General features: G+C 41.3%; 3 protein-coding genes across 5 annotated transcripts in view; 2 read left to right on the top strand and 1 right to left on the bottom strand.

Moving 5' to 3' along the window:
• Positions 1 to 2,797, top strand: part of LOC139389782 (neural proliferation differentiation and control protein 1-like) — a 42,244-nt gene extending 39,447 nt beyond the window's left edge. Inside the window, exons 5-9 of the mRNA XM_071136729.1 lie at positions 573 to 639; positions 826 to 910; positions 1,224 to 1,303; positions 1,686 to 1,785; positions 2,059 to 2,797. Coding sequence (XP_070992830.1) covers positions 573 to 639; positions 826 to 910; positions 1,224 to 1,303; positions 1,686 to 1,785; positions 2,059 to 2,130 — 404 coding nt within the window. The 3' untranslated portion in view covers positions 2,131 to 2,797. The remainder of the gene's footprint in view (positions 1 to 572; positions 640 to 825; positions 911 to 1,223; positions 1,304 to 1,685; positions 1,786 to 2,058) is intronic.
• A 3,634-nt stretch (positions 2,798 to 6,431) lies between these two features.
• On the bottom strand, positions 6,432 to 7,472 carry LOC139390055 (alpha-(1,3)-fucosyltransferase 7-like). Its single transcript, XM_071137171.1, has one exon. It carries the CDS (start codon positions 7,470 to 7,472, stop codon positions 6,432 to 6,434), a length of 1,041 nt encoding a protein of 346 aa, XP_070993272.1.
• An 11,155-nt stretch (positions 7,473 to 18,627) lies between these two features.
• Positions 18,628 to 22,036, top strand: part of LOC139390154 (ATP-binding cassette sub-family A member 2-like) — a 142,051-nt gene continuing 138,642 nt past the window's right edge. For all 3 annotated transcript variants that reach the window (XM_071137362.1, XM_071137361.1, XM_071137360.1), the window contains exon 1: positions 18,628 to 19,050. In XM_071137362.1, coding sequence (XP_070993463.1) covers positions 18,985 to 19,050 — 66 coding nt within the window. In that variant the 5' untranslated portion in view covers positions 18,628 to 18,984. The remainder of the gene's footprint in view (positions 19,051 to 22,036) is intronic.

The raw sequence follows: 22,036 nt of genomic DNA, 5'->3' as shown, positions 1-22,036 counted from the left end.
ATAAGCTGTCCGTCCTCTCTCCCTGTGGCGCTGTTTTAGGCGTCTCACAGTACAGACATTGCAATTTATTGCCCTGGCCACATCTGCAGTCCTCATGCCTCCTTGCAGCATGCTTAAGGCACATTCACGTGGATGATCAGGGACCCTGGGCATATTTTTTTTTGTGTTTTTCAGAGTTAGTAGAAAGGCCTCTTTAGTGTCCTAAGTTGTAATAACTGTGACCTTAATTGCCTACTGTAAGCTGTTAGTGTCTTAACGAACGTTCCACATGTGCATGTTCATTTAATTGTTTATGGTTCATTGAACAAGCATGGGAAACAGTGTTTAAACCCTTTACAATGAAGATCTGTGAAGTTATTTGGATTATTATGAATTATCTTTGAAAGATGGGGTCCTGAAAAGGGGACTTTTCTTTTTTTTTTTGCTGAGTTTACAATTGAGATGCACCCCACAAACACCCACTTCCTTACTGTCTCCCCACCTGATCTGTTCCTGTTATTCTGGGTAATATGTCTTCCTCTGCCAGATGTTTCTTCCTCTTCTCCTGACAGCCTTTCTCTATCTCTTCACAGTCATGACCAGTGTGTTTTTGGTTGTGGGGTCTGTTGCCTTGCTTTTGGCTGCTGTCTGTTGGATCAGGTAAAACTCTACATCTGTTTTGCACTGATACCAGCTATGTGGAAGAATGGTCTGCGATAACTGTGATACGTGGTTGTTGTTCCCTACTTCACTTAGTTAAATGTACTGACTTATTTTAATAATTGTCATGTAGTTTAATAATGTGGTTATGGGAAACTGACCATGATGTCCCCCATCTTATCCCAGGTTGCAGAGAGGTGTGCGGCTGGCTCAGAAGGTCGACTACCCAGCTTATGGGGGGATGGGGCCCCATTCCTATGACAATGATGTGGTATGTACAGCAGAACACACAATCACACAAAGTCATGGTTACAACAGATTATATTCAAGTCAGTGAAGAAAGTTTTTTTTTTTTTCATGTTATTTTATACATTTAATTAATTGCCATCTGTTTATTTTATCTCCTTCATTTTATTGTTTTACTGTAAAACAAATATTTTTTTTCAATAAATCTAAAGTTTGATTTGATAACATACTAATCACATGGGAACAAACACATCTTCTGTACAATAAATGTTATACTGAAACGGCTTCTGGTTGAGAGCCATGTCATCTCGGGCCCTCCCTCTGTGTCCTGCCTGCAGCTTGGGGATAGGAGGCTGGCTCAGAGTGCCCAGATGTACCACTACCAACACCAGAAACAGCAGATGCTCTGCCTGGAGAAGTGAGTCATACCCCACATGGCCTTCTGTCTGTCTTTTAACCAGACATATCTGTCTGCCAGTTTAGTCTGCTCTCTGACCCTGGCTGTCTAAAAATGTTACTAGCTGTCCATTTCTTGCTTCCTGATTCTCCTTCAACTCCTTTCAAAGCTAATTGGTGGAGGTCCAAGGTCCCATGTTTTTTAAGAGGATTTGAGGGGGTATGGAGGAAGTAAGCTGTAAATGTTTCCAGACACTGGCTTTGTCTCTCTCCTCTTCCCTCCCTTCTCCTTCCCTGTCCTCCTGTCAGTCTGTATCGGTGTTCTCCTCTGTGAATGGTGGATTGGGATGTTTTGTGATGTGGTTGGATACCTCCATGACTCAGTGTTTTTCCTTTGTCTCCAGACACAGGGATGAACCCAAGGTGCCTGACTCCGGGGCCACGTCAGATGAGGAGAATGAGGATGGGGATTTCACGGTATACGAGTGCCCTGGACTGGCCCCGGTAAGAGACGGACATACCTGATGCACATACAGTGTACTGCACAGCCATGCAGTACAATAGCAGACAGACATGGAGAGGCAGCGATGGCTGATATCCAATATATATTTACCTTTAGTTAAATTCTGTACATTTAGTTTACATACATTTGTACTTACAATAGGCTACAGATACACACATTTTGTTGTTTTAGCTGTGTAATAACTTACTCTTCTCTCCTTTCTTTCGCTCTCTCTTTTTCTATCTTTCTTTCTCCTTCTCTCTTTTGCTCTCTAGACAGGAGAGATGGAGGTGAAGAATCCTTTGTTTGATGACTCTACCCTTTACCTTCAGAGGAGCCACAAGTAACCCTGACAACTCTGGACATTCTGATATGCACCTATAAAACATACCACCCTACATGTACAGGAAGATCAAATCATACTCACTCCCTTGCACACCTACAAACACACATCAGGTTTCTCTGTCTGACCTTTTGACCTGTCCCACATGATACACTACTTACACTGAAGGGCTGGTGACGAGGAGGAGGAGGAGGACTGTATGAACATTATATCTGAATGACCGACTGGCGTGAATCTCCTCTTGAAACAGACTGATATCTGGGACCAATGACGTCTCACACTCTCAGAAACCCTACATGATCTTTAAGCTTTCCGTCTGGCCTATCATAACCATGCCTTGTTTTGTTGTATGTTAACTCTGTTATCTCTTGTGGATTTGATTCTGTAATATCCTCTGTTTTTTCTGTCAAACATGTGCACAACCAACTAACTGACTGAGAGATTAGCGTGTATGATGATGGATACTATTCTCCATGTTCTGCAAGATTCTATACCTGAACTTTTCCAACAAGAAATGAACAAGAAAATTATTGTTTTTCGTGTTCTGTTGAAAAATGTTCTACGGTGTGCACTAATGAATACTACCCTGCTTCATACGACAGATACCGGCAGAAAGGTTCAGGAAGAGAGCAGAGAAGAACTACATTGAACAAATAAATATGTTATGGGTCTGTGGGTGTATGATTTATTACATTACACAATCTGTGGAGACTAACTTTGATACTTGCATCATACTTTTGAATGTTAACCAGACCATGACTTACAGTGAACTATACAGGCCAATGTCCAAACCACAAACCTTTAGTAATAGTGAACAGGAAGATTGTGTTGGAGGCACACACTTTGTGCAGAATGTGAAATTGAATAACCAATCCAGATACAAGTTTCCTAAATCATAGACTGCAGTATGACCCAGACTCCTGGACTAAAAAGCATTGATAATCTCAGTTGAAAATTCAGTTGAGGAATAGGCTTAATCTGGGTCTGGGAACTGGTCCTATAAATCATTCTGGAACTGCAGATGTTAGGCCATATGCCTTTGAAACAGAGCTGGAGGACAGTGGGAATATGCCAATTTATCAAGCTGTCAATAGTAATCATTGGCAGACTAAATATCTGTGTCCCAAATAACACCCTATTCTCTACATGGTGCCTTTCTTTTGCCAGCGCATTATATCGACCCCGGTCAGAAGTAGTGCACTACAGTATGTGGAGAATATGGTGCCATTAATGACGCATTCTGAAGATCTGGATCAACTCATCTTTGACTTTCTTCATTACCAAAAAGTTGTTTTTATTTTGTTCTTACATAAAGGTGATTTTAATGTTTCATAAATGTACACATGCAGTATGTATGGTAAACCTTTACGCTTTGTTACGTAGCCATTATAGTCTCAGTATCAATGGTCCCTCTATGCATGACTTGATGATGCTGTGCTCTGCTGAAAAAGGGATACAATTCAATATGCATTTATGATCCTTACAAGTTTCTTGTGTAAACTTGCTTATGATGATATTTAAATAACTTGAATGATTTCAAAGGAATTTGGAACTTCTTTACAGAACTCTGAAACAGAGCAACCCCACTATGTACATACATATACACAGTGCTTGACTTGGGCAGGAGCTTGCCGGAGTACCGGCACCTCAACTGCTTGAGCTCCTGTTCCTCTTATATAGAATATTAGCTCAAAAGTATTGTGGAGCTCCTGCATCTAAATATAAACAGTACCGGCACCCAGAATGAGTACCGGAACATATTTCAGTCCAAGTCAAGCACTGAATATACCGTATCAAACAAACACATGGCTTGTCCCATGATTTGTGATGTTATTTATGTAAATAGCCACTGATGTGTACTGTACAGAGAGATGGCAACCTGGCGCTAATGATGTATTTGTACACATTATTATTCTATATTTCTGATTGCTGTGTCAAATAAACCTTTTTTTCTTTAGCCTAGTGTGCCTCCAAAATGGCACCCTATTCCGTATATAGGGCATTGCTTTTGACGAAAGCCCTATAGTTTTTGGTCAAATGTAGTGCACTAGATAAGGAATAGGGTGCCATTTTGGATGTACATTAGTCTGTTCAGAAGTTGCCTATTGCGGTTATCTCTCAGGAAAGCGTGTTGTTATTAGCTCTTTTATTTACTTAGGACAACTCCACACAACTATGTTTCGGTATTTGTCCATTGTTGATATAGTCCCAAAATATTTTGCATTTCAGCAATCAATTTTCAAAATGCATATAAATACAGCTGGTATGATGCATCGAGCATCATATGATGCTGCGTTTTGGATCATGATGCAAAATGCGTCATACTGGCTATATTTCTGTATAGTTGTGTATATTTATATACATATGTATATATATATATATATATAGAAGTTGTATATCTTCATTGCTGACATACAAAACATTTTGGGACTATATCAACCATGGACTAATGAAAAAAAAACGAGTTTTCGGGTGGAATTTTCATATAACTGTTCCCCTAACTCTGCCTCCACTCTCTCTGAAGAACAGCGAAGTGGTCCGACACATACAGTAATGTGATGCTCGTTGGGTGCAGATGATTTGATTTTCCTTTTTGGTCCTCAAGAACAATGTATGTGAGACAGAAAGAGTATTGGACTCGTAGAATGGACCCATTCATTGATGTAGGCCTAGATTACTGGTAAAGATGAACATCAAACCTAAACCTTCTTTGGCTGCTACCATATAGTTACCATATACCTACATCAATATTGTCCCCTAGGGTTGCAAAATGCAAATAACATTTCCCAGGTTTTCCAGAAATTTGAGTTTGATGGATTGAAAGTTGCTCTTTGTTTTCTCTCATGAATGTGGATGGTTATACATCTCCAGGACTCCCCTTTTAAACAGTAAAACCACCCTCTCTAAATAACGACACACCAGATGAATTAACACACCAACCCTGAGAGATGACCGACCTCTTTTACTACTACTGGAATTGCTGGACATGATGCATGTAAACATTTCAGAGATGAACATTGGAAAATAAATATTTATATTATCTTCACTGCAACATGGTCTGCTGTGCTGTTTTCTTTAATGATATGATAGACAATCTTGTTGCAAGCTGATCAACTGTCTTGGATCTCGTGAGAGAGAAGCAAAATATATGTTAATAGCTGATCTAGCCTTAAAAACAAGTGATTAGGTAAAAAGCATGTTGTTACCGGTTCAAGTTCATTCAATTTTTAGGTAATCCTGACCTCTGGTGGTCAGAGCTGTTTATTGCATGTTCTGTTATTGGTGGATTTTTCCCTGAATCCATAGACATTGATATGATAAAGCAACATCCCCTCAGTATCTAGACCAGAAATGTTTTTTTTTTGCATACGAAATGGCAACCTAATTGTGATGCATATGATTTAATTATAGGAATACCCTATAAAATGCACTATGTAGGGAATAGGGCACCACCTTGGTGTGTAATCTGCATTGACACTAGAAATGAAATCATATGCATCACAATTAGTCAAAGTCACATTTGCATACAGAGGAGTACGGTTGAATTGAGTGACATACAGAACTTTCAATGCACAGTCATTTCTCTGAGACGGGTTGTTTAGATTTAGTATTTGTACAGGGTTTTTGTTTGTGGTTTGTGGTCGACCCAGAAACATTTGGAGGAGAGGGATCCAGGCAGAAATGGCTGGGAGCGGCCTCAACTGGTGTGACCTGGAAAAACTTGCCCCGAACCGAGTGAGATGGAGGATATTCATCAACTGTCTATGAAGGGTATGAACTGTACCGTAGAGTATTATGTGTAGCCAAATACTGAGAGAAAACAATCCTTGAAAGCTTACCCTCAATATTACTGCTGGGAAAGACATTTCCTTGTGCCATTTAAATAGAATTATGAGCCAGCTTACAGGGTTGTGTAATGTTTTTATTTGTGGCAATTCTTGGTCTTGTAAAGGCTGGAATGTCGTCAATGGGACCTTACATGTGATCGGACACTGTGGGTACACATTCATACTTACTGTTGTTTTTAAGTTGTGATTTTTCTGTGGTGTTTCTGCATTGGAGACCAAAATGCAATGTTGTAATGGATGTCACACACTATCACAACAATGCAGAAATGAATGTATTTCACGTTTTACCTGTGACATTTTGTGTGTGAACGAACTGGCCCTGTTGTAAGTACAGCCCATCACAGGTTGTTGAACATATCTTTTCACTGTTGTTTTTTTAAATTTCTTAACTTACCTATTTTTTACTTAACAATTGCACTGTTACCAAATAACTTGCAGTAAAAGCAGTTTTTGCCTGTTATCTATTGGCCCATCCATCCAGATCATAGTACACCTTTTTAGCTGGCAGTCTGTGATAGATGATACAGATATTACAGAGCCTCTCTCTCCAGTCTGTGTATGTCTTGATTTCATGGGTCTGACGCCACTTGAAGTAAGCCTCATAACGCCCTCTGTCTGTGGCCAGCTGCTGTAGGAAGGCAGCCAGCCGCTCTGTGCTGCTGAAGTCACTGACATGGATGAACGAGCCTGAGGGCACCAAGGCCTCATAGTTAGACCGAGAGGGCCCCAGAACCACGGGTACTGCCCCTGCTTGGTAGGCATTCCTCCACAGCTTCTCAGTGATGTAGTCTATGGCCACCGAATTCTCAAAGGCCAGGTAGAAGTTACAGCGGCCAATGGTGGGTATCAGACTTTGGTCGGTCAGTGGCCTCTTTAGCCAGCGGCCATACACCTCTATAGGAATGTACTTCCTTAGGCTCTGGTAGACTTGACTCCTGGCATGGTCTGGGCTGTAGTTGCTGACCACCCAGCTCGCCAGGCAAGCCCCTTTCTTAGGGATCACATAGCTGCTGCTGTTGCTGTTTGGTGGAACGAGAACTTCCACCGTCTTCCCATAGGGCATTGGTACATCAGCGTCTGCTCGGTAGCTCATGGTCCAGTTGAACAGTCCTTTGTATTGGGTCAGGTTGCCGTTGTTCACCGGGGGCTCCAGGGAGAGCCAGAGCCAGCGCTGGGAGGCCGGCCGTGGGAGATGGAGAGGCAGGGCGGAGCGACCCGTCCTCAGCTCATGGTGGTGGAAGACCACCACGTCTGCCTGAGGGTACAGGGAGGTGTTGTCACTGAGGAGGCAGCCTTGGATACCGTACTCGTCTCTGCAAATGTCTCCCTCCAGGCTGTAGTGGCGGCTGAAGGGCCAGTGCCACAGCAGAATGGTGAGGTTCCTGAGGTGGTGTTGATGAGTGGTCCCTATCTCAGCCTGCAGCCTCTTGTGGAGCAAGTACAAGGAGATGCTGAAGATCATGATGCCGGAGAGGAACAGGGGCATGGAGGCAGCCATCTCTGACTCAGGGGATGACAGGCAAGCAACACACTGACTAGTACAATTGCAGCGTACTTTAGTTTAGTCCACAATCACACAATCTCCTTGGGATTTTTACTGTAGTAGTGTGGTATTTCCTCCCTGGTAAGACAAAAATAAATGAGTATCCAATCAGGGGTGTAGTGGAGGGTACACACAAATAAACACAGTTTACCCACCTTTTGTGGAAAAATGAATTGAAAAGCGTTACTTTTTTTTACCGTGACTGGTGATCAGAGTTTACTCACCTACTTGTTTTACCACTAAATCACTGTATAATGCAGAAGATTTAAGACCTGATCAAAAAGCTTAGGAAATGCTTACCTTTCCACAAACATAGGCACAGACACATGCAAACACACACAAAAGCATATGCACTATACACACACATACACATGGATTTTGTACTGTATATACAGTTGAAGTCGGAAGATTACATACACCTTAGCCAAATCTATTTAAACTCAGTTTAACAAAGTCCTGACATTTAATCCTAGTAAAAAAAATCACCACTTTATTTTAAGAATGTGAAATGTCAGAATAATAGTAGAGAGAATGATTTATTTCAGCTTTTATTTTTTTCATCACATTCCCAGTGGGTCAGAAGTTTACATACACTCAATGGTAGCATTGCATTTAAATTGTTTAACTTGGGTCAAACGTTTCCGGTAGCCTTCCACAAGCTTCCCACAACAAGTTGGGTGAATTTTTTCCCATTCCTCCTGACAGAGCTGGTGTAACTGAGTCAGGTTTGTAGGCCTCCTTGCTCGCGCACGCTTTTTCAGTTCTGCCCACAAATTGTATATAGGATTGCGGTCAGGGCTTTGTGATGGATACTCCAATACCTTGACTTTGTTGTCCATAAGCCATTTTGCCACAACTTTGGAAGAATGCTTGGGGTCGTTGTCCATTTGGAAGACCCATTTGCGAGCAAGCTTTAACTGATACCTTGAGATGTTGCTTCAATATATCCACGTAATTTTCATTCCTCGTGATGCCATCTATTTTGTGAAGTGCACCAGTCCCTCCTGCAGCAAAGCACCTCCACAACATGATGCTGCCACCCCCGTGCTTCACGGTTGGGATGCTGTTCTTCGGCTTGCAAGCCTCCCCCTTTTTCCTCCAAACATAACGATGGTCGTTATGGTCAAGCATTTCTATATTTGTTTCATCAAACAAGAGGACATTTCTCCAAAAAGTACGATCTTTGTCCCCATGTCCAGTTACAAACCGTAGTCTGGCTTTTTTATGGTGATTTTGGAGCAGTGGCTTCTTCCTTGCTGAGCGGCCTTTCAGGTTATGTCGATATAGGACTCGTTTTACTGTGGATATAGATACTTTTTTACCTGTTTCCTCCAGCATCTTCACAAGGTCCTTTGCTGTTGTTCTGGGATTGATTTGCACTTTTCGCACCAAAGTACATTCATCTCTAGGAGACAGAATGCGTCTCCTTTCTGAGCGGTGTGACGGCTGCGTGACCCCATGGTGTTTATACTTGCGTATTATTGTTTGTACAGATGAACGTGGTACCTTCAGGCATTTGGAAATTGCTCCCAAGGATGAACCAGACTTGTGGAGGTTTACAATTTTTTTCAGAGGTCATGGCTGATTATTTTTAATTTTCCCAAGATGTCAAGCAAAGAGGCACTGAGTTTGAAGCTAGGCCTTGAAATACATCCACAGGTACACCTCCAATGATGTCAATTAACCTATCAGAAGCTTTTAAAGCCATGACATAATTTTCTGGAATTTTCCAAGCTGTTTAAAGGCACAGTCAACTCAGTGTATGTTAACTTCTGACCCACTGGAATTGTGATACAGTTATAAGTGAAATCAACTGTCTGTAAACAATTGTTGGAAAAATGACTTGTGACATGCACAAAGTAGATGTCCTAACCGACTTGCCAAAACTATAGTTTGTTGACAAGAAATGTGTGTAGTGGTTGAAAAACGAGTTTTAATGACTCCAACATAAGTGCATGCAAACTTCCGACTTCAACTGTTTGTGGTAGTGGTGGACTATTTTCTCATTGTAGAATAATATTGAAGACATCAAAACTATGAAATAACACATATAGAATAATGTATAAACCAAAAAAGTGTTAAACAAATCAAAATATAGTTTATATTTGAGATTCTTCAAATAGATACATTTGCCTCGATGACAGTTTTGTCCACTCTTGGCATTCTCTCAACCAGCTTCATGAGGTAGTCACCTGGAATGCATTTCAATTAACAGCTGTGCCTTCTTAAAAGTTAATTAATGGAAGTAATGTGTTTGAGCCAATCAGTTGTGTTGTGACAAGGTAGAGGGATATACAGAAGATAGACCTATTTGGTAAAATACCAAGTTCCTATTATGGCAATAACAGCTCAAATATGCAAAGAGAAATGACAGTCCATCATTACTTTAAGACATGAAGTTCAGTCAATACTGAACATTTCAAAAACTTTGAAAGTTTCTTCAAGTGCAAACATCAAGCTCTATGATTAAACTGACTCTCATGAGGACCGCCACAGGAAAGGATGACTCAGAGTTACCTCTGCTGCAGAGGTTAAGTTCATTAGAGTTACCAGCCTCAGAAATTGGAGCCCAAATAAATGCTTCACGGAGTTCAAGTAACAGACACATCTCAACATCAACTGTTCAGAGGAGACTGCGTGAATCAGGCCTTCATGGTCGAAATACTGCAAAGAAACCACTACTAAAAGACACCAATAAGAAGAAGAGACTTGCTTGGGCCAAGAAACACGAGCAATGGACATTTGGACACAAGTCACAAGGACACAAGGACACAAGGACACAATGGACACAAGTCCAAATTGGCGATTTTTGGTTCCGACCTCATGTGTCTTTGTGAGACGCGGTGTGGGTGAACAGATGATCTCCACATTTGTATTTCACACCGGAAAGCATGTGGGTGGAGGTGTGGTGGTGCTTTGCTGGTGACACCATCTGTAATTTATTTAGAATTCAAGGCACACTTCACCAGCATGTCTACCATGGCATTCTGCAACAATACGCAGTCCCATCTGGTTTGGGCTTAGTGGGACTATTGTTTGTTTTTCAACAGGACAATGACCCAACACACCTCCAGGCTGTGTATGGGCTATTTCGCCAATAATGATAGTGATGGAGTGCTGCATCAGTTAACCTGGCCTCCACAGTCCCCCTACCTCAACCAAATTGAGATGTTTTGGGATGAGTCAGACCGGAGAGTGAAGGAAAAGCAAATGTGGGAACTCCTACAAGACTTGGTAAGCACCCCAGGTGAAGCTGGTTGAGAGATTGCCAAGAGTGTGCAAAGCTGTCATCAAGGCAAATATAAAATGTATAATTGATTTGTTTAACACTTTTTTAGTTACTACATGATCCCATATGTGGTATTTAATCGTTTTGATGACTTCACTATTATTCTATAATGTGTAACGTCACCTTTTCTTTTTTGGAACATGACCTTACCCAGATGAACACCACATTCCATTCCAAGCCTTTTATTAACACCGGGATATGTAAACTCTCCGCTGGTCTCATAGACTAGACGTAATATAGTACATGTACATCAGTGACACTCAAATTAGTATGATATGTAAGGTAACATAACTCTTATCCAGAGCAACTTACAGGAGCAATTAGGGTTAAGTGCCTTGCTCAAGGGCACATCGACAGATTTTTCAGCTAGCTAGCTTAATGATTCAAACCAGCAACAATTCAGTGACTGGCCCAGCAATACTTAACCGCTACTTGCCGCCCTTAAGACAAAAACGAAAGTGTGGTGGTTTTCAACTACTTGCGACTTTTTAGCTACGTTGCACCTACTTAGCATGTAAAAAAAAAAACTTAGCATGTCAGCTAACCCTTCCCCTAACCCTAACCTTGACCCTTTAACCTAACTCCTAAAATTAACCCTAACCTTAACCCTAACCCCTAGCCTAGCTAGCGTTAGCCACCAAGCTAACGTTAGCCACCAAGCTTCTGACTGGAACATACAGTTCGGACACACCTATTCATTCAATGGTTTTTCTATATTTTTACTTTTTTCTACATTGTATAATAACATTGAAGACATCAAAAGAACGAAATAACACATGGAATCATGTAGTAACCAAACATTTATTATATTTTAAATTCTTCAAATGAGCCACCATTTGCCTTGGTGACAGCATTTCACACTCTTGGCATTCTCTCAAGCAGCTTCATAAGGAATGTTCCAACAGTCTTGAACGAGTTCCCACATATGCTGAGCACTTGTTGGCTGCTCTTCCTTTACTCTGCAGTCCAACTCATCCCAAACCATCTCAATTAGTTAGAGCAATTTGGTTGAGGTCGGGGGATTGTGGAGGCCAGGTCATCTGATGCAGCACTTCATCACTGTCCTTCTTGGTCAAATAGCCTGGAGGTGTGTTGGGTCATTGCCAAGCTGATGAAGTGTGCCTTGAATTCTAAATAAATCACTGACAGTGTCACCAGAAAAGCACTCCCACACGTTTCACGGTGGGAACCACACATGCAAAGATCATCCGTTCACCTACTCTGCGTCTCACAAAGACACGGCGGTTGGAACCAAAAATGTCATATTTAGACTCATCAGACCAAATGGCAGATTTCCACATGTCTAACATCCATTTCTCGTGTTTCTTGGCCCAAGCTAATCTCTTCTTATTATTGGTGTCCTATAGTAGTGGTTTCTTTGCAGAAATTCGACCATGAAGGCCTGATTCACGCAGTCTCCTCTGAACAGTTGATGTTGAGATGTCTGTTACTTGAACTCCGTGAGTTCTTGAAATGTTCAGTATTGACCGACCTTCATGTCTTAAAGTAATGATAAACTGTCGTTTCTCTTAGCTTATTTGAGCTGTTTTGGCCATAATATGGACGTTATATTTGACCAAATAGGGCTATCTTCTGTATACCACCCCTACATTGTCACAACACAACGGATTGGCTCAAACTCAATAAAAAGGAAAGTAATTCAACAAATTCACTTTTAACAAGGCACACCTGTTAATTGAAATGCATTCCAGGTAACCACCTCATGAAGCTGGTTAAAGAATCTCTACAAACCCTACATGATTCCATATGTGTTATTTCATAGCTTTGATGTCTTCACTATTATTCTACAATGTAGAGAATAGTACAAATAAAGAAAACCCTTGAATGAGTAGATGTGTCCAAACTTTTGACTGGTACTGTATATTTCCCGCAAATTTGTAACATATAGTATCTTTTTCAAATTCGTAACGTATTGTATGTTTTGCAATTTCATAACATATAATACAAATCATAATTCATAACATATCATACAAAATGAGTTATGTACATCCACAAGTTAATACATACTAAATTGTATTACGTAAAGAATAATACTAAATGCTCTGAGACCAGGTTGAAACGATACATGTCACAGAGATGACCTTCCTCATGACACCTGTGCTCAGCAAACCTACCAGTTAAGAGTGTTGGGCAAGTAACCGACAGGTCGCTGGTTCCAATCCCTGAACCGGCAAGGTGGAAAAATCTGCCGTTCTGCCTTTGAGCAAGGCAGTTAACCCCCAACAACAACTGCTCCCTGGGCACTGATGATGTCGATTAAGGCAGCCCCCCACATCTCTCCGCTTCAGAGACACATTTCGGTTGAATGCATTTAGTGGTACAACTTAATAGGTATTCCCTTTCCCAGTGGTCTCAGTGTTTTCTGTCTTTTGGATGTAAGACTCACTGAAACTGACTTCCTTCTCGAAGATGATTTAAGAAGTGGCACATAACAGTGGGTAGGAAATCCTGTCTTGGCCTTTATTTTCACTCCTCTTTCACATCATCTCTCTGTTCTCTCACAACACGCACACATGCCACAACCACACCCCTGTAACTTTTTGACAGTCATATGGACACTACTATGAGGCTATAGGGCACTATTGTAGCTAGTCTAGAATGAGAATAAATGTAGCTATTTACATTGCAGCCACTTATAGATCCAGTTCCTGGAACTTGTTTTGCAGAGATGTAGCTCATACGTTAGCCTATGCACCACCAAACAACTACAATAATGAAATAATATTTGAATATTCTCATCCAAAAATGTCAATCTTTAGATTTTTGGATAGTAGCACAATGTCAGAGTCAGTTGTTCTGGTTTTGTAGTTTCATCTGTTCTGCATTCATTTCATATGTTCTGCATTCATTTCATATGTTCTGCATTCATTTAATCTGTTCTGCATTCATTTAATCTGTTCTGCATTCATTTCATATGTTCAAACTTTCCTTTTTTGACGGTATTGGATTTTAGTTAGAACATTTTTCCCCAGTCGTAACCTGAGCCGTGTTCTCAGACGAATGACTTCAGATGAGGGCACCAAGGGTGTGACTTTCAGATCACTAAACCACAATGTTTTCCTGTTATTGGTACATATGGAGAGTAAAGAGGTACCACAGTATAACTATAATAAACTGTTCAAAAAAATAAAGGGAACACTTAAACAACACAATGTAACTCCAAGTCAATCACACTTCTGTGAAATCAAACTGTCCACTTAGGAAGCAACACTGATTGACAATACATTTCACATGCTGTTGTGCAAATGGAATAGACAACAGGTGGAAATTATAGGCAATTAGCAAGACACCCCCAATAAAGGAGTGGTTCTGCAGGTGATAACCACAGACCACTTCTCAGTTCCTATGCTTCCTGGCTGATGTTTTGGTCACTTTTGAATGCTGGCGGTGCTTTCACTCTAGTGGTAGCATGAGACGGAGTCTACAACCCACACAAGTGGCTCAGGTAGTGCAGCTCATCCAGGATGGCACATCAATGCGAGCTGTGGCAAGAAGGTTTGCTGTGTCTGTCAGCGTAGTGTCCAGAGCATGGAGGCGCTACCAGGAGACAGGCCAGTACATCAGGAGACGTGGAGGAGGCCGTAGGAGGGCAACAACCCAGCAGCAGGACCGCTACTTCCGCCTTTGTGCAAGGAGGAGCAGGAGGAGCACTGCCAGAGCCCTGCAAAATGACCTCCAGCAGGCCACAAATGTGGGGGTTGTGCTTACAGCCCAACACCGTGCAGGACGTTTGGCATTTGCCAGAGAACACCAAGATTGGCAAATTCGCCACTGGCGCCCTGTGCTCTTCACAGATGAAAGCAGGTTCACACTGAGCACATGTGACAGATGTGACAGTCTGGAGACGCCGTGGAGAACGTTCTGCTGCCTGCAACATCCTCCAGCATGACCGGTTTGGCGGTGGGTCAGTCATGGTGTGGGGTGGCATTTCTTTGGGGGCCGCACAGCCCTCCATGTGCTTGCCAGAGGTAGCCTGACTGCCATTAGTTACCGAGATGAGATCCTCAAACCCCCTGTGAGACCATATGCTGGTGCGGTTGGCCCTGGGTTCCTCCTAATGCAAGTCAATGCTAGACCTCATGTGGTTGGAGTGTGTCAGCAGTTCCTGCAAGAGGAAGGCATTGATGCTATGGACTGGCCCGCCCGTTCCCCAGACCTGAATCCAATTGAGCACATCTGAGACATCATGTCTCGCTCCATCCACCAACACCACGTTGCACCACAGACTGTCCAGGAGTTGGCGGATGCTTTAGTCCAGGTCTGGGAGGAGATCCCTCAGGAGACCATCCGCCACCTCATCAGGAGCATGCCCAGGCGTTGTAGGAAGGTCATACAGGCACGTGGAGGCCACACACACTACTTAGCCTCATTTTGACTTGTTTTAAGGACATTACATCAAAGTTGGATCAGCCTGTAGTGTGGTTTTCCACTTTAATTTTGAGTGTGACTCCAAATCCAGACCTCCATGGGTTGATACATTTGATTTCCATTGATCATTTTTGTGTGATTTTGTTGTCAGCACATTCAACTATGTAAAGAAAAAAGTATTTAATAAGAATATTTCATTCATTCAGATCTAGGATGTGTTATTTTAGTGTTCCCTTTTTTTTGAGCAGTGTATAATGGTGGAAGGTAGGCTAGCTGTTAAATGTTTGTTTTTAAACGTTGTTTTTCCTTTGCAAATATTCCTTTAAATTTTGTTTTTCCTTTCCAAAAATGTTTACTCATGGACTCCTATGTCACGCTATGAGTGTGTGTATGTGTGTGCATGTGTGTGAGAGAGAGAGAGATTTTACAGAGGTGTAGATGGACAGTCGTGTATAAAATACAATTAAAATTAAATAAAAATAGGGATCTGGAAAGTCCAAAATAAGATTCCTAGTCATGCATAATCACAGAATGATCCATGCTGACAGTTAATTCCCTGTCCAGTGAGCCAGTATCTAGCTCCTGTGGTCCTGGATCGCCATGGCCAGATGTTGCATGCTTATTTGGGTAGATTTATAGAGCTTTGTGAAATTCTAAGCCAAGCAGAGAGATTTGCATGTGACATCACTCTAGGATTGGAAAGTCATAACTGTTTCCAAGTGAAGCTTATCTTCTGTGACCTCTACTGAAGCCTACTGTTTAATATATTTTACACAGTTAATAAAGCAATAATAAACCAAGGAGCGTTGAAGACAGATACATTTACAAGGTGTATTCATGTTAATTAGCAACCTACGATGTTTGAGAAGAAACTATCTACGGATCTACTCACATCAGATCATTCCCACTGGGCACACAGTGTTTGAATCAACGTTGTTTCCACATCATTTCAATGACATTACATTGAACCAACGTGGAATAGACTCAAAAGTAATGTTTAATGAGTCCATGTCTCCCACATTGCCATGTAATACTGAGTAATAGTGGTACCAACATAGAGATGTTCAGGTCTTTAATTAATTATTAATTCAATTAATGAAACAATACAAAACTTCAGCATTTCTACCTGTTCCCAGGCATGTCCAAAGCAAATTCTTAACTACTGCTGTCATCTTAGTGGTCTTTTCGTACATTTGTACATTTTATAAAATTGTACTGCTACAATTGTTAAGCCTTTTCTCTTTATCTAGAGCAGCACTGCCTAGGGAATAAAGCGCCATTTGGGATATGACCAAAGTAGTGATCTACTTGCTATCAAGGGAAAGCAGGGGTAAAAGCTTAGAGAAATGCCGCTCAATGGTTTATTGTGAAGCAAATAGTAAACATGAACCTTGTTTTATTGTTGTTGTTATAGTTTATTTATTGGATAAAAACAAAGTTTAAATGTTAGTCCTTTTCAAGCCTTGAATTTTTTTTAAACAATTTTGACATTTATAAGTATTATCAGACAGCTCTTTGACCTTAGATAGCCTGAGGGTTTGGGTCACCGGAGCCTGAGGGTTTGGGTCACAGTAGCCTGAGGGTTTGGGTCAAAGGAGCCTGAGGGTTTGGGTCACAGGAGCCTGAGGGTTTGGGTCACAGGAGCCTGAGGGTTTGGGTCACAGGAGCCTGAGGGTTTGGGTCACAGGAACCTGAGGGTTTGGGTCACAGGAGCCTGAGGGTTTGGGTCACAGGGGCCTGAGGTTATGGGTCACAGGAGCCTGAGGGTTTGGGTCACAGGAGCCTGAGGGTTTGGGTCACAGGCCGGACTTGCACACTGGGTACACATGTCAGTTCAACAATTTGTTTGAGTTGTCAACTAACAATGTGAAATCAACAAAACATTTCACTCTATCATTGGATTTAAGTTAAAAGTTGGGTGAACAAAATATGAAATCCCCTTACCTTGTTGACTTTCTTTCACATTGAATTTATTTATTGAAATGATGTGGATGTGATGTGTTTTTTCCCAGTGGGGGGGGGGGGGGGGGGGTTTCAGTTCAACCAGTTTTTGCCAAGTGGGGGGGGTTCAGTTCAAACAGTTTTTGCCCAGTGGGGAGGGGGGGGGGGGGGGTTCAGTTCAACCAGTTTTTGCCCAGTGGGGGGTTTCCAACAGGAAAGACCAACGTCTTGACTGTTTGACAAGGGTGACACTGATTTTGAAGTCGCAGGCAGGGCTAACTCATCACTAGACTGTAAACCCGACTCACGTCTGTTACAAAGAAAAATACATGAGTTTGAAACTCTGTTTTTTGGGGTGTGGATGGTACTGTGCCACTATTACTGGCATATACAGAATATATTCACACCCCTTGACCTTTTCCAGATTTTATTGTGTTACAGCCTGAATTTAATATTGACTAAATTGAGATGTCAGGTCACTGGCCTACACACAATACCCTATAATGTCAAAATAGAATCATCTTTTTATAAATCTTTACAAATAAATAGAAAATTAAAAGCTGAAATTACTTGAGTCAATAAGTATTGAACCCCTTTGTTATGGCATGCCTAAATAATTCAGGATCAAACATTTTCTTAACAAGTCACATAATATGTTGCAGGGACTCTGTGTGCCATAATGATTTTGAATGACTACCTCATTTCTGTACCCCACACATACAATTACATTGTGTTCAGACAGTATTCATACCCCTTGACTTATACCACATTTAGTTGTTACAGTCTGAATTCAAAATGGATTAAATATATATTTTTCTGTTACCCTTTCTACACACAATACCCCATAATGACAAGGTGAAAACATGCTTTTAGACATTTTTGCAAATTTATTGAGAATGAAATACATAAATATCTCATAAAAAAATGTACCGAATACAACAATGCAGTTAACCAACAATGCAGTTAAAAAAATAGATAAGAAAAAAATAATATATATATAATATATAATCAGTAATAACGGAAACCGGAAACCGTTATTACGTTTACATCCAGAGCGATTTACAGGAGCAATTAGGATGAAGTTCCTTGCTCAAGGGCACACCGATTTTTCACTAAGTCATCTCAGGGATTCAAACCAGCGACCTTTCAGTTACTGGCACTACACTATTCAATGCAAAAATTTGGGAACAATTTGGGGGCAAATCTAAAATTCTACAACTACAGTCTATCCTATTGGGATCGTTGAGACTGTCAATATACATTACCCTGGGATCAATATGTTACATTTCTGGACCTACACCTATACAGAATAGGTTTTAGGCTGTAAGAACAGTCATTTGTCAAATCATACAAGGTAACTTTGTGTTCCAATTTGCAAGAGGAACAGTAGCCTAGCCTTAGTATAGGGTGCGCGAGAAGGCTCTGTCTGTAGCGCCGTCTCCGCCCACTATACTGCACGATGGTGATAAATATATCCCTATATCGATGGTTCTATGTTCATTCTAACGCATTACTTTAGCACCGTTTCCATTGGATGCTTCTGTATTTTTCCGCCGATGGTGATATCATACAGAATATCAGCCACGCTTGCCACTGAATTACAGCTTGTCCTATTTAGCCATCTAACCACAAGGCAGTGGCAGAAAACAGTCGTCTCGTTCAGAGAGAGAGCGAGAGAGAGAGAGCTGTGAAATGGGCATATAAACCTGTATCAAGCATATTATCTAAATTGACATTTAAATACATCGGAATGGCTTGTAATCCATTACCAAAAATCCACCCCACTAAACAGTAACTTAATTACCGGTATCGTAATTTGACCGTAATTAAAACCTCGAGCCTGTGAAGATGGGATTCCTCCACCAGCTACATCTTCTGTTGTGGAAGAATGTGTCTTTGAAGAGAAGAGGACCGGTAAGGAAACATTTTCTTTGATATTATTAGATAACAATTACAATATAGGGGTGCTTAGAAATATGGGACATTAGCTTAAATAGGCTACTGGTTGTGCGCTTGGAAAACATCCCCGAATGTCAGTGCGAGATCAGACGGGCGTCGGTCTACAGAATTCGGTTGCTGCTACTGCATTGCCTTTATTTGAGGCTGGCATGATATTCACTGGGCACACACTGGTTGAATCAACGTTGCTTCCACCAACGTGAAATAGACATTGAATTGACATCTGTGCCCAGTGTTGTGCCTTCATCAGTTCCCAGACATTTCAGTTCAAGAAATGTCATGTTTTTTTGTGACAATTGTAGACTAATTTGCGCTGCCATAGTTTCCAAGGTGTTTGGATGTGTTATACCACCAGGTTTACTAGACGTGTATTCACAGAAAACCGAACAGGTTGTTGTGTGCATAAACTCCTCATAACCTCTCATGCTTATCAGAACATCATGCAAAGCGCTAGAGAAGATGATGTAAACACACATTAATGCCAATTTTTAATTGCGTCTCATTATGGTGCTGTGAGAATATGTGAGGTGCATTTGGAAATTATAACTGATTCAATTCAAATAACAAAATAGTATTAGTATCAAAAGGTGCATAAGTGTAGCCTACGTAATTGCTTATTCATCTATCTACTGCATGTATGTGGGTCTTTTGGTTATGCACCTGCCTCACATGTAGCCTAGGCTACCTGACAGACAATGACAGGAAGGACACTGAGAATGTGGCCTGCTGGTGCTCAAAGTCTTTAAAATAAACATTATGTTCAGTTTTTACCATCCAATATATATATATATATACCAAAGTAGTAGAGATATATATATCTAAAATCTGTAGATACATTTGGGAGGGGCATTTTCACAGAGGGGGCAGGTACCCTGGCACCTGTAGACCTCTATCTGTGCGTTGGCCTGCAAAGAAGATGATCTGAGGTCCTCTACAAGGACACCAGAGATAATGGACCAGAATCTCAGATATTCAGGTCTCTGACACATTTTTATGTAATGTCTGTATTACACTCTTATACACTCTGGATCGAACCAAAAATAGTTATATTTCTTTCTTCATACATGGCACCCTTAAAGGTTCTATATACAACCCTTTTTTAGGGTTATGTGTTCAGAAGCCCAGTGGCTCTTCTTCACCAAACCAACATTGGTTTCATATAGAACCCTTGGGTTTCATATAGGGTTCTATATGGAACCAATTTCAGTTCTAAATAGAACCTTAAGGGGTGTCATAATGAAGAAAGCACCCTTTTTTTGGTAGAACCATTTTTGGTTGTATCCAGAACCTTTGTTTCTAAGACTGTATGTCAAACCTTGACTAGTGAGGTCATGTGTGGTGGATTAGACTCTACTACTTTGGTATAGTGGTGGACATGTGTGGTGGATTAGACTCTACTACTTTGGTATAGTGGTGGACATGTATGGTGGATTAGACTATACTGCTTTGGTATAGTGGTGGACATGTATGGTGGATTAGACTCTACTACTTTGGTATAGTGGTGGACATGTATGGTGGATTAGACTCTACTACTTTGGTATAGTGGTGGACATGTATGGTGGATTAGACTCTACTACTTTGATATAGTGGTGGACATGTATGGTGGATTAGACTCTACTACTTTGGTATAGTGGTGGACATCAGCAGCATGGACATGTGTTACACAATGTTACAAGCTTATGTCAGATTAGTAACACAGCAACATTTAGGCTCCTGGGAGGCCCTGTCCAATAATATCATTCTTCTGCACCACAGATCTATTTAGCCAGAATAGGTAGTCCTGCTAACAGATGGGTATGCGACCAATAACATTTGATTAGATTTGATTTGTTTTCCAGGGAGTCCTGGGATCCACAAAAACAACAAAAACATACCATTATTGACTAAAAAACACCGGATTACACCATAGCATTTTATCAGACAATGGTTTTCATGTGGGATCGGGGCCAGAAGATTCCTCATAATGGATGGTGCCTTTGACAAACTCGGTCCTGCCCCCCCCCCCCCCCCCCCCCCCCCCCCCCCCCGGGTGCACATTTAGTTTTTCGCCCTAGCACTACACAGCTGATTCAAATAATCAAAGGTTGATGACGAGTTGGTTAATTGAATCAGCTGTGTAGTGCTAGGGCCAAACCCAGAACGTGCCCTCAGTGCGGGCCAGAGGACCGCGTTTAGGAAACCCTGATCTAGACTATAGACAGCACCTGACAAACATTTGATTTTGGAGTAAACTACCTCTTTAGTAGACAGTGTAAAGTACCTACTTTAAAGCCTAATGACCCAAAGTGCTATTTTTATCATCAATAAATAGTGCCTGTTTATAGTAGCGTAGTCTGCAGAGAACACTATCTATTTCCATTTTACAGCCTTTCCATTTACAGCAGTTGGGGATTTTGCCTAAAGATCTTTATAGGACATATACACCCTGTTCCATTAGGTTCAGACTTCTTTTCTACAGGCAATGTAGAGCGCTGTCCACACTGGTTTCCTTGATCCTAAAGATGCTTCGTTTTGTCCGTCATCCATCATGATGTCGCCGCCCTTCACTTGTTGTGTGCTATATTTAGCTATGGGTCCCCTTCAGATAGTACATGCAGGATCTGTCCCAAATGGCATACTATTCTGTTTATAGTGCACTATTTTTTGACCCTATTCCCTATACTATAAATGTTGTGCACTACAATAGGGAATAGAGTGCCATTTAGGACACAGTCTTAGTGAAGACTTCAGATAGGTTTCCTGTAGTACACTAGGGTTGCCTCAGAGTAATAATAGTATCAGTTACGTCATCCTGTAAATTTATTATCATGTAGTCCATCTGGACCTGCTGGGGCTGAGGAAGATGCAGGTTTATTATCATGTAGTCAATCTGGACCTGCTGGGGCTGAGGAAGATGTAGGTTTATTATCATGTAGTCCATCTGGACCTGCTGGGGCTGTGG

Source organism: Oncorhynchus clarkii, chromosome 30 (assembly GCF_045791955.1).
Source record: "Oncorhynchus clarkii lewisi isolate Uvic-CL-2024 chromosome 30, UVic_Ocla_1.0, whole genome shotgun sequence".
Lineage (NCBI taxonomy): Eukaryota > Metazoa > Chordata > Actinopteri > Salmoniformes > Salmonidae > Oncorhynchus > Oncorhynchus clarkii.
Note: the sequence above shows the minus strand (reverse complement) of the source record. Positions and strands in the feature narration are given on the sequence as shown.

What these genes read in the sequence shown, in the direction of transcription:
- LOC139390055 (XM_071137171.1), bottom strand. Translation starts at nt 7,472, where the DNA reads ATGGCTGCCTCCATGCCCCTGTTCCTCTCCGGCATCATGATCTTCAGC.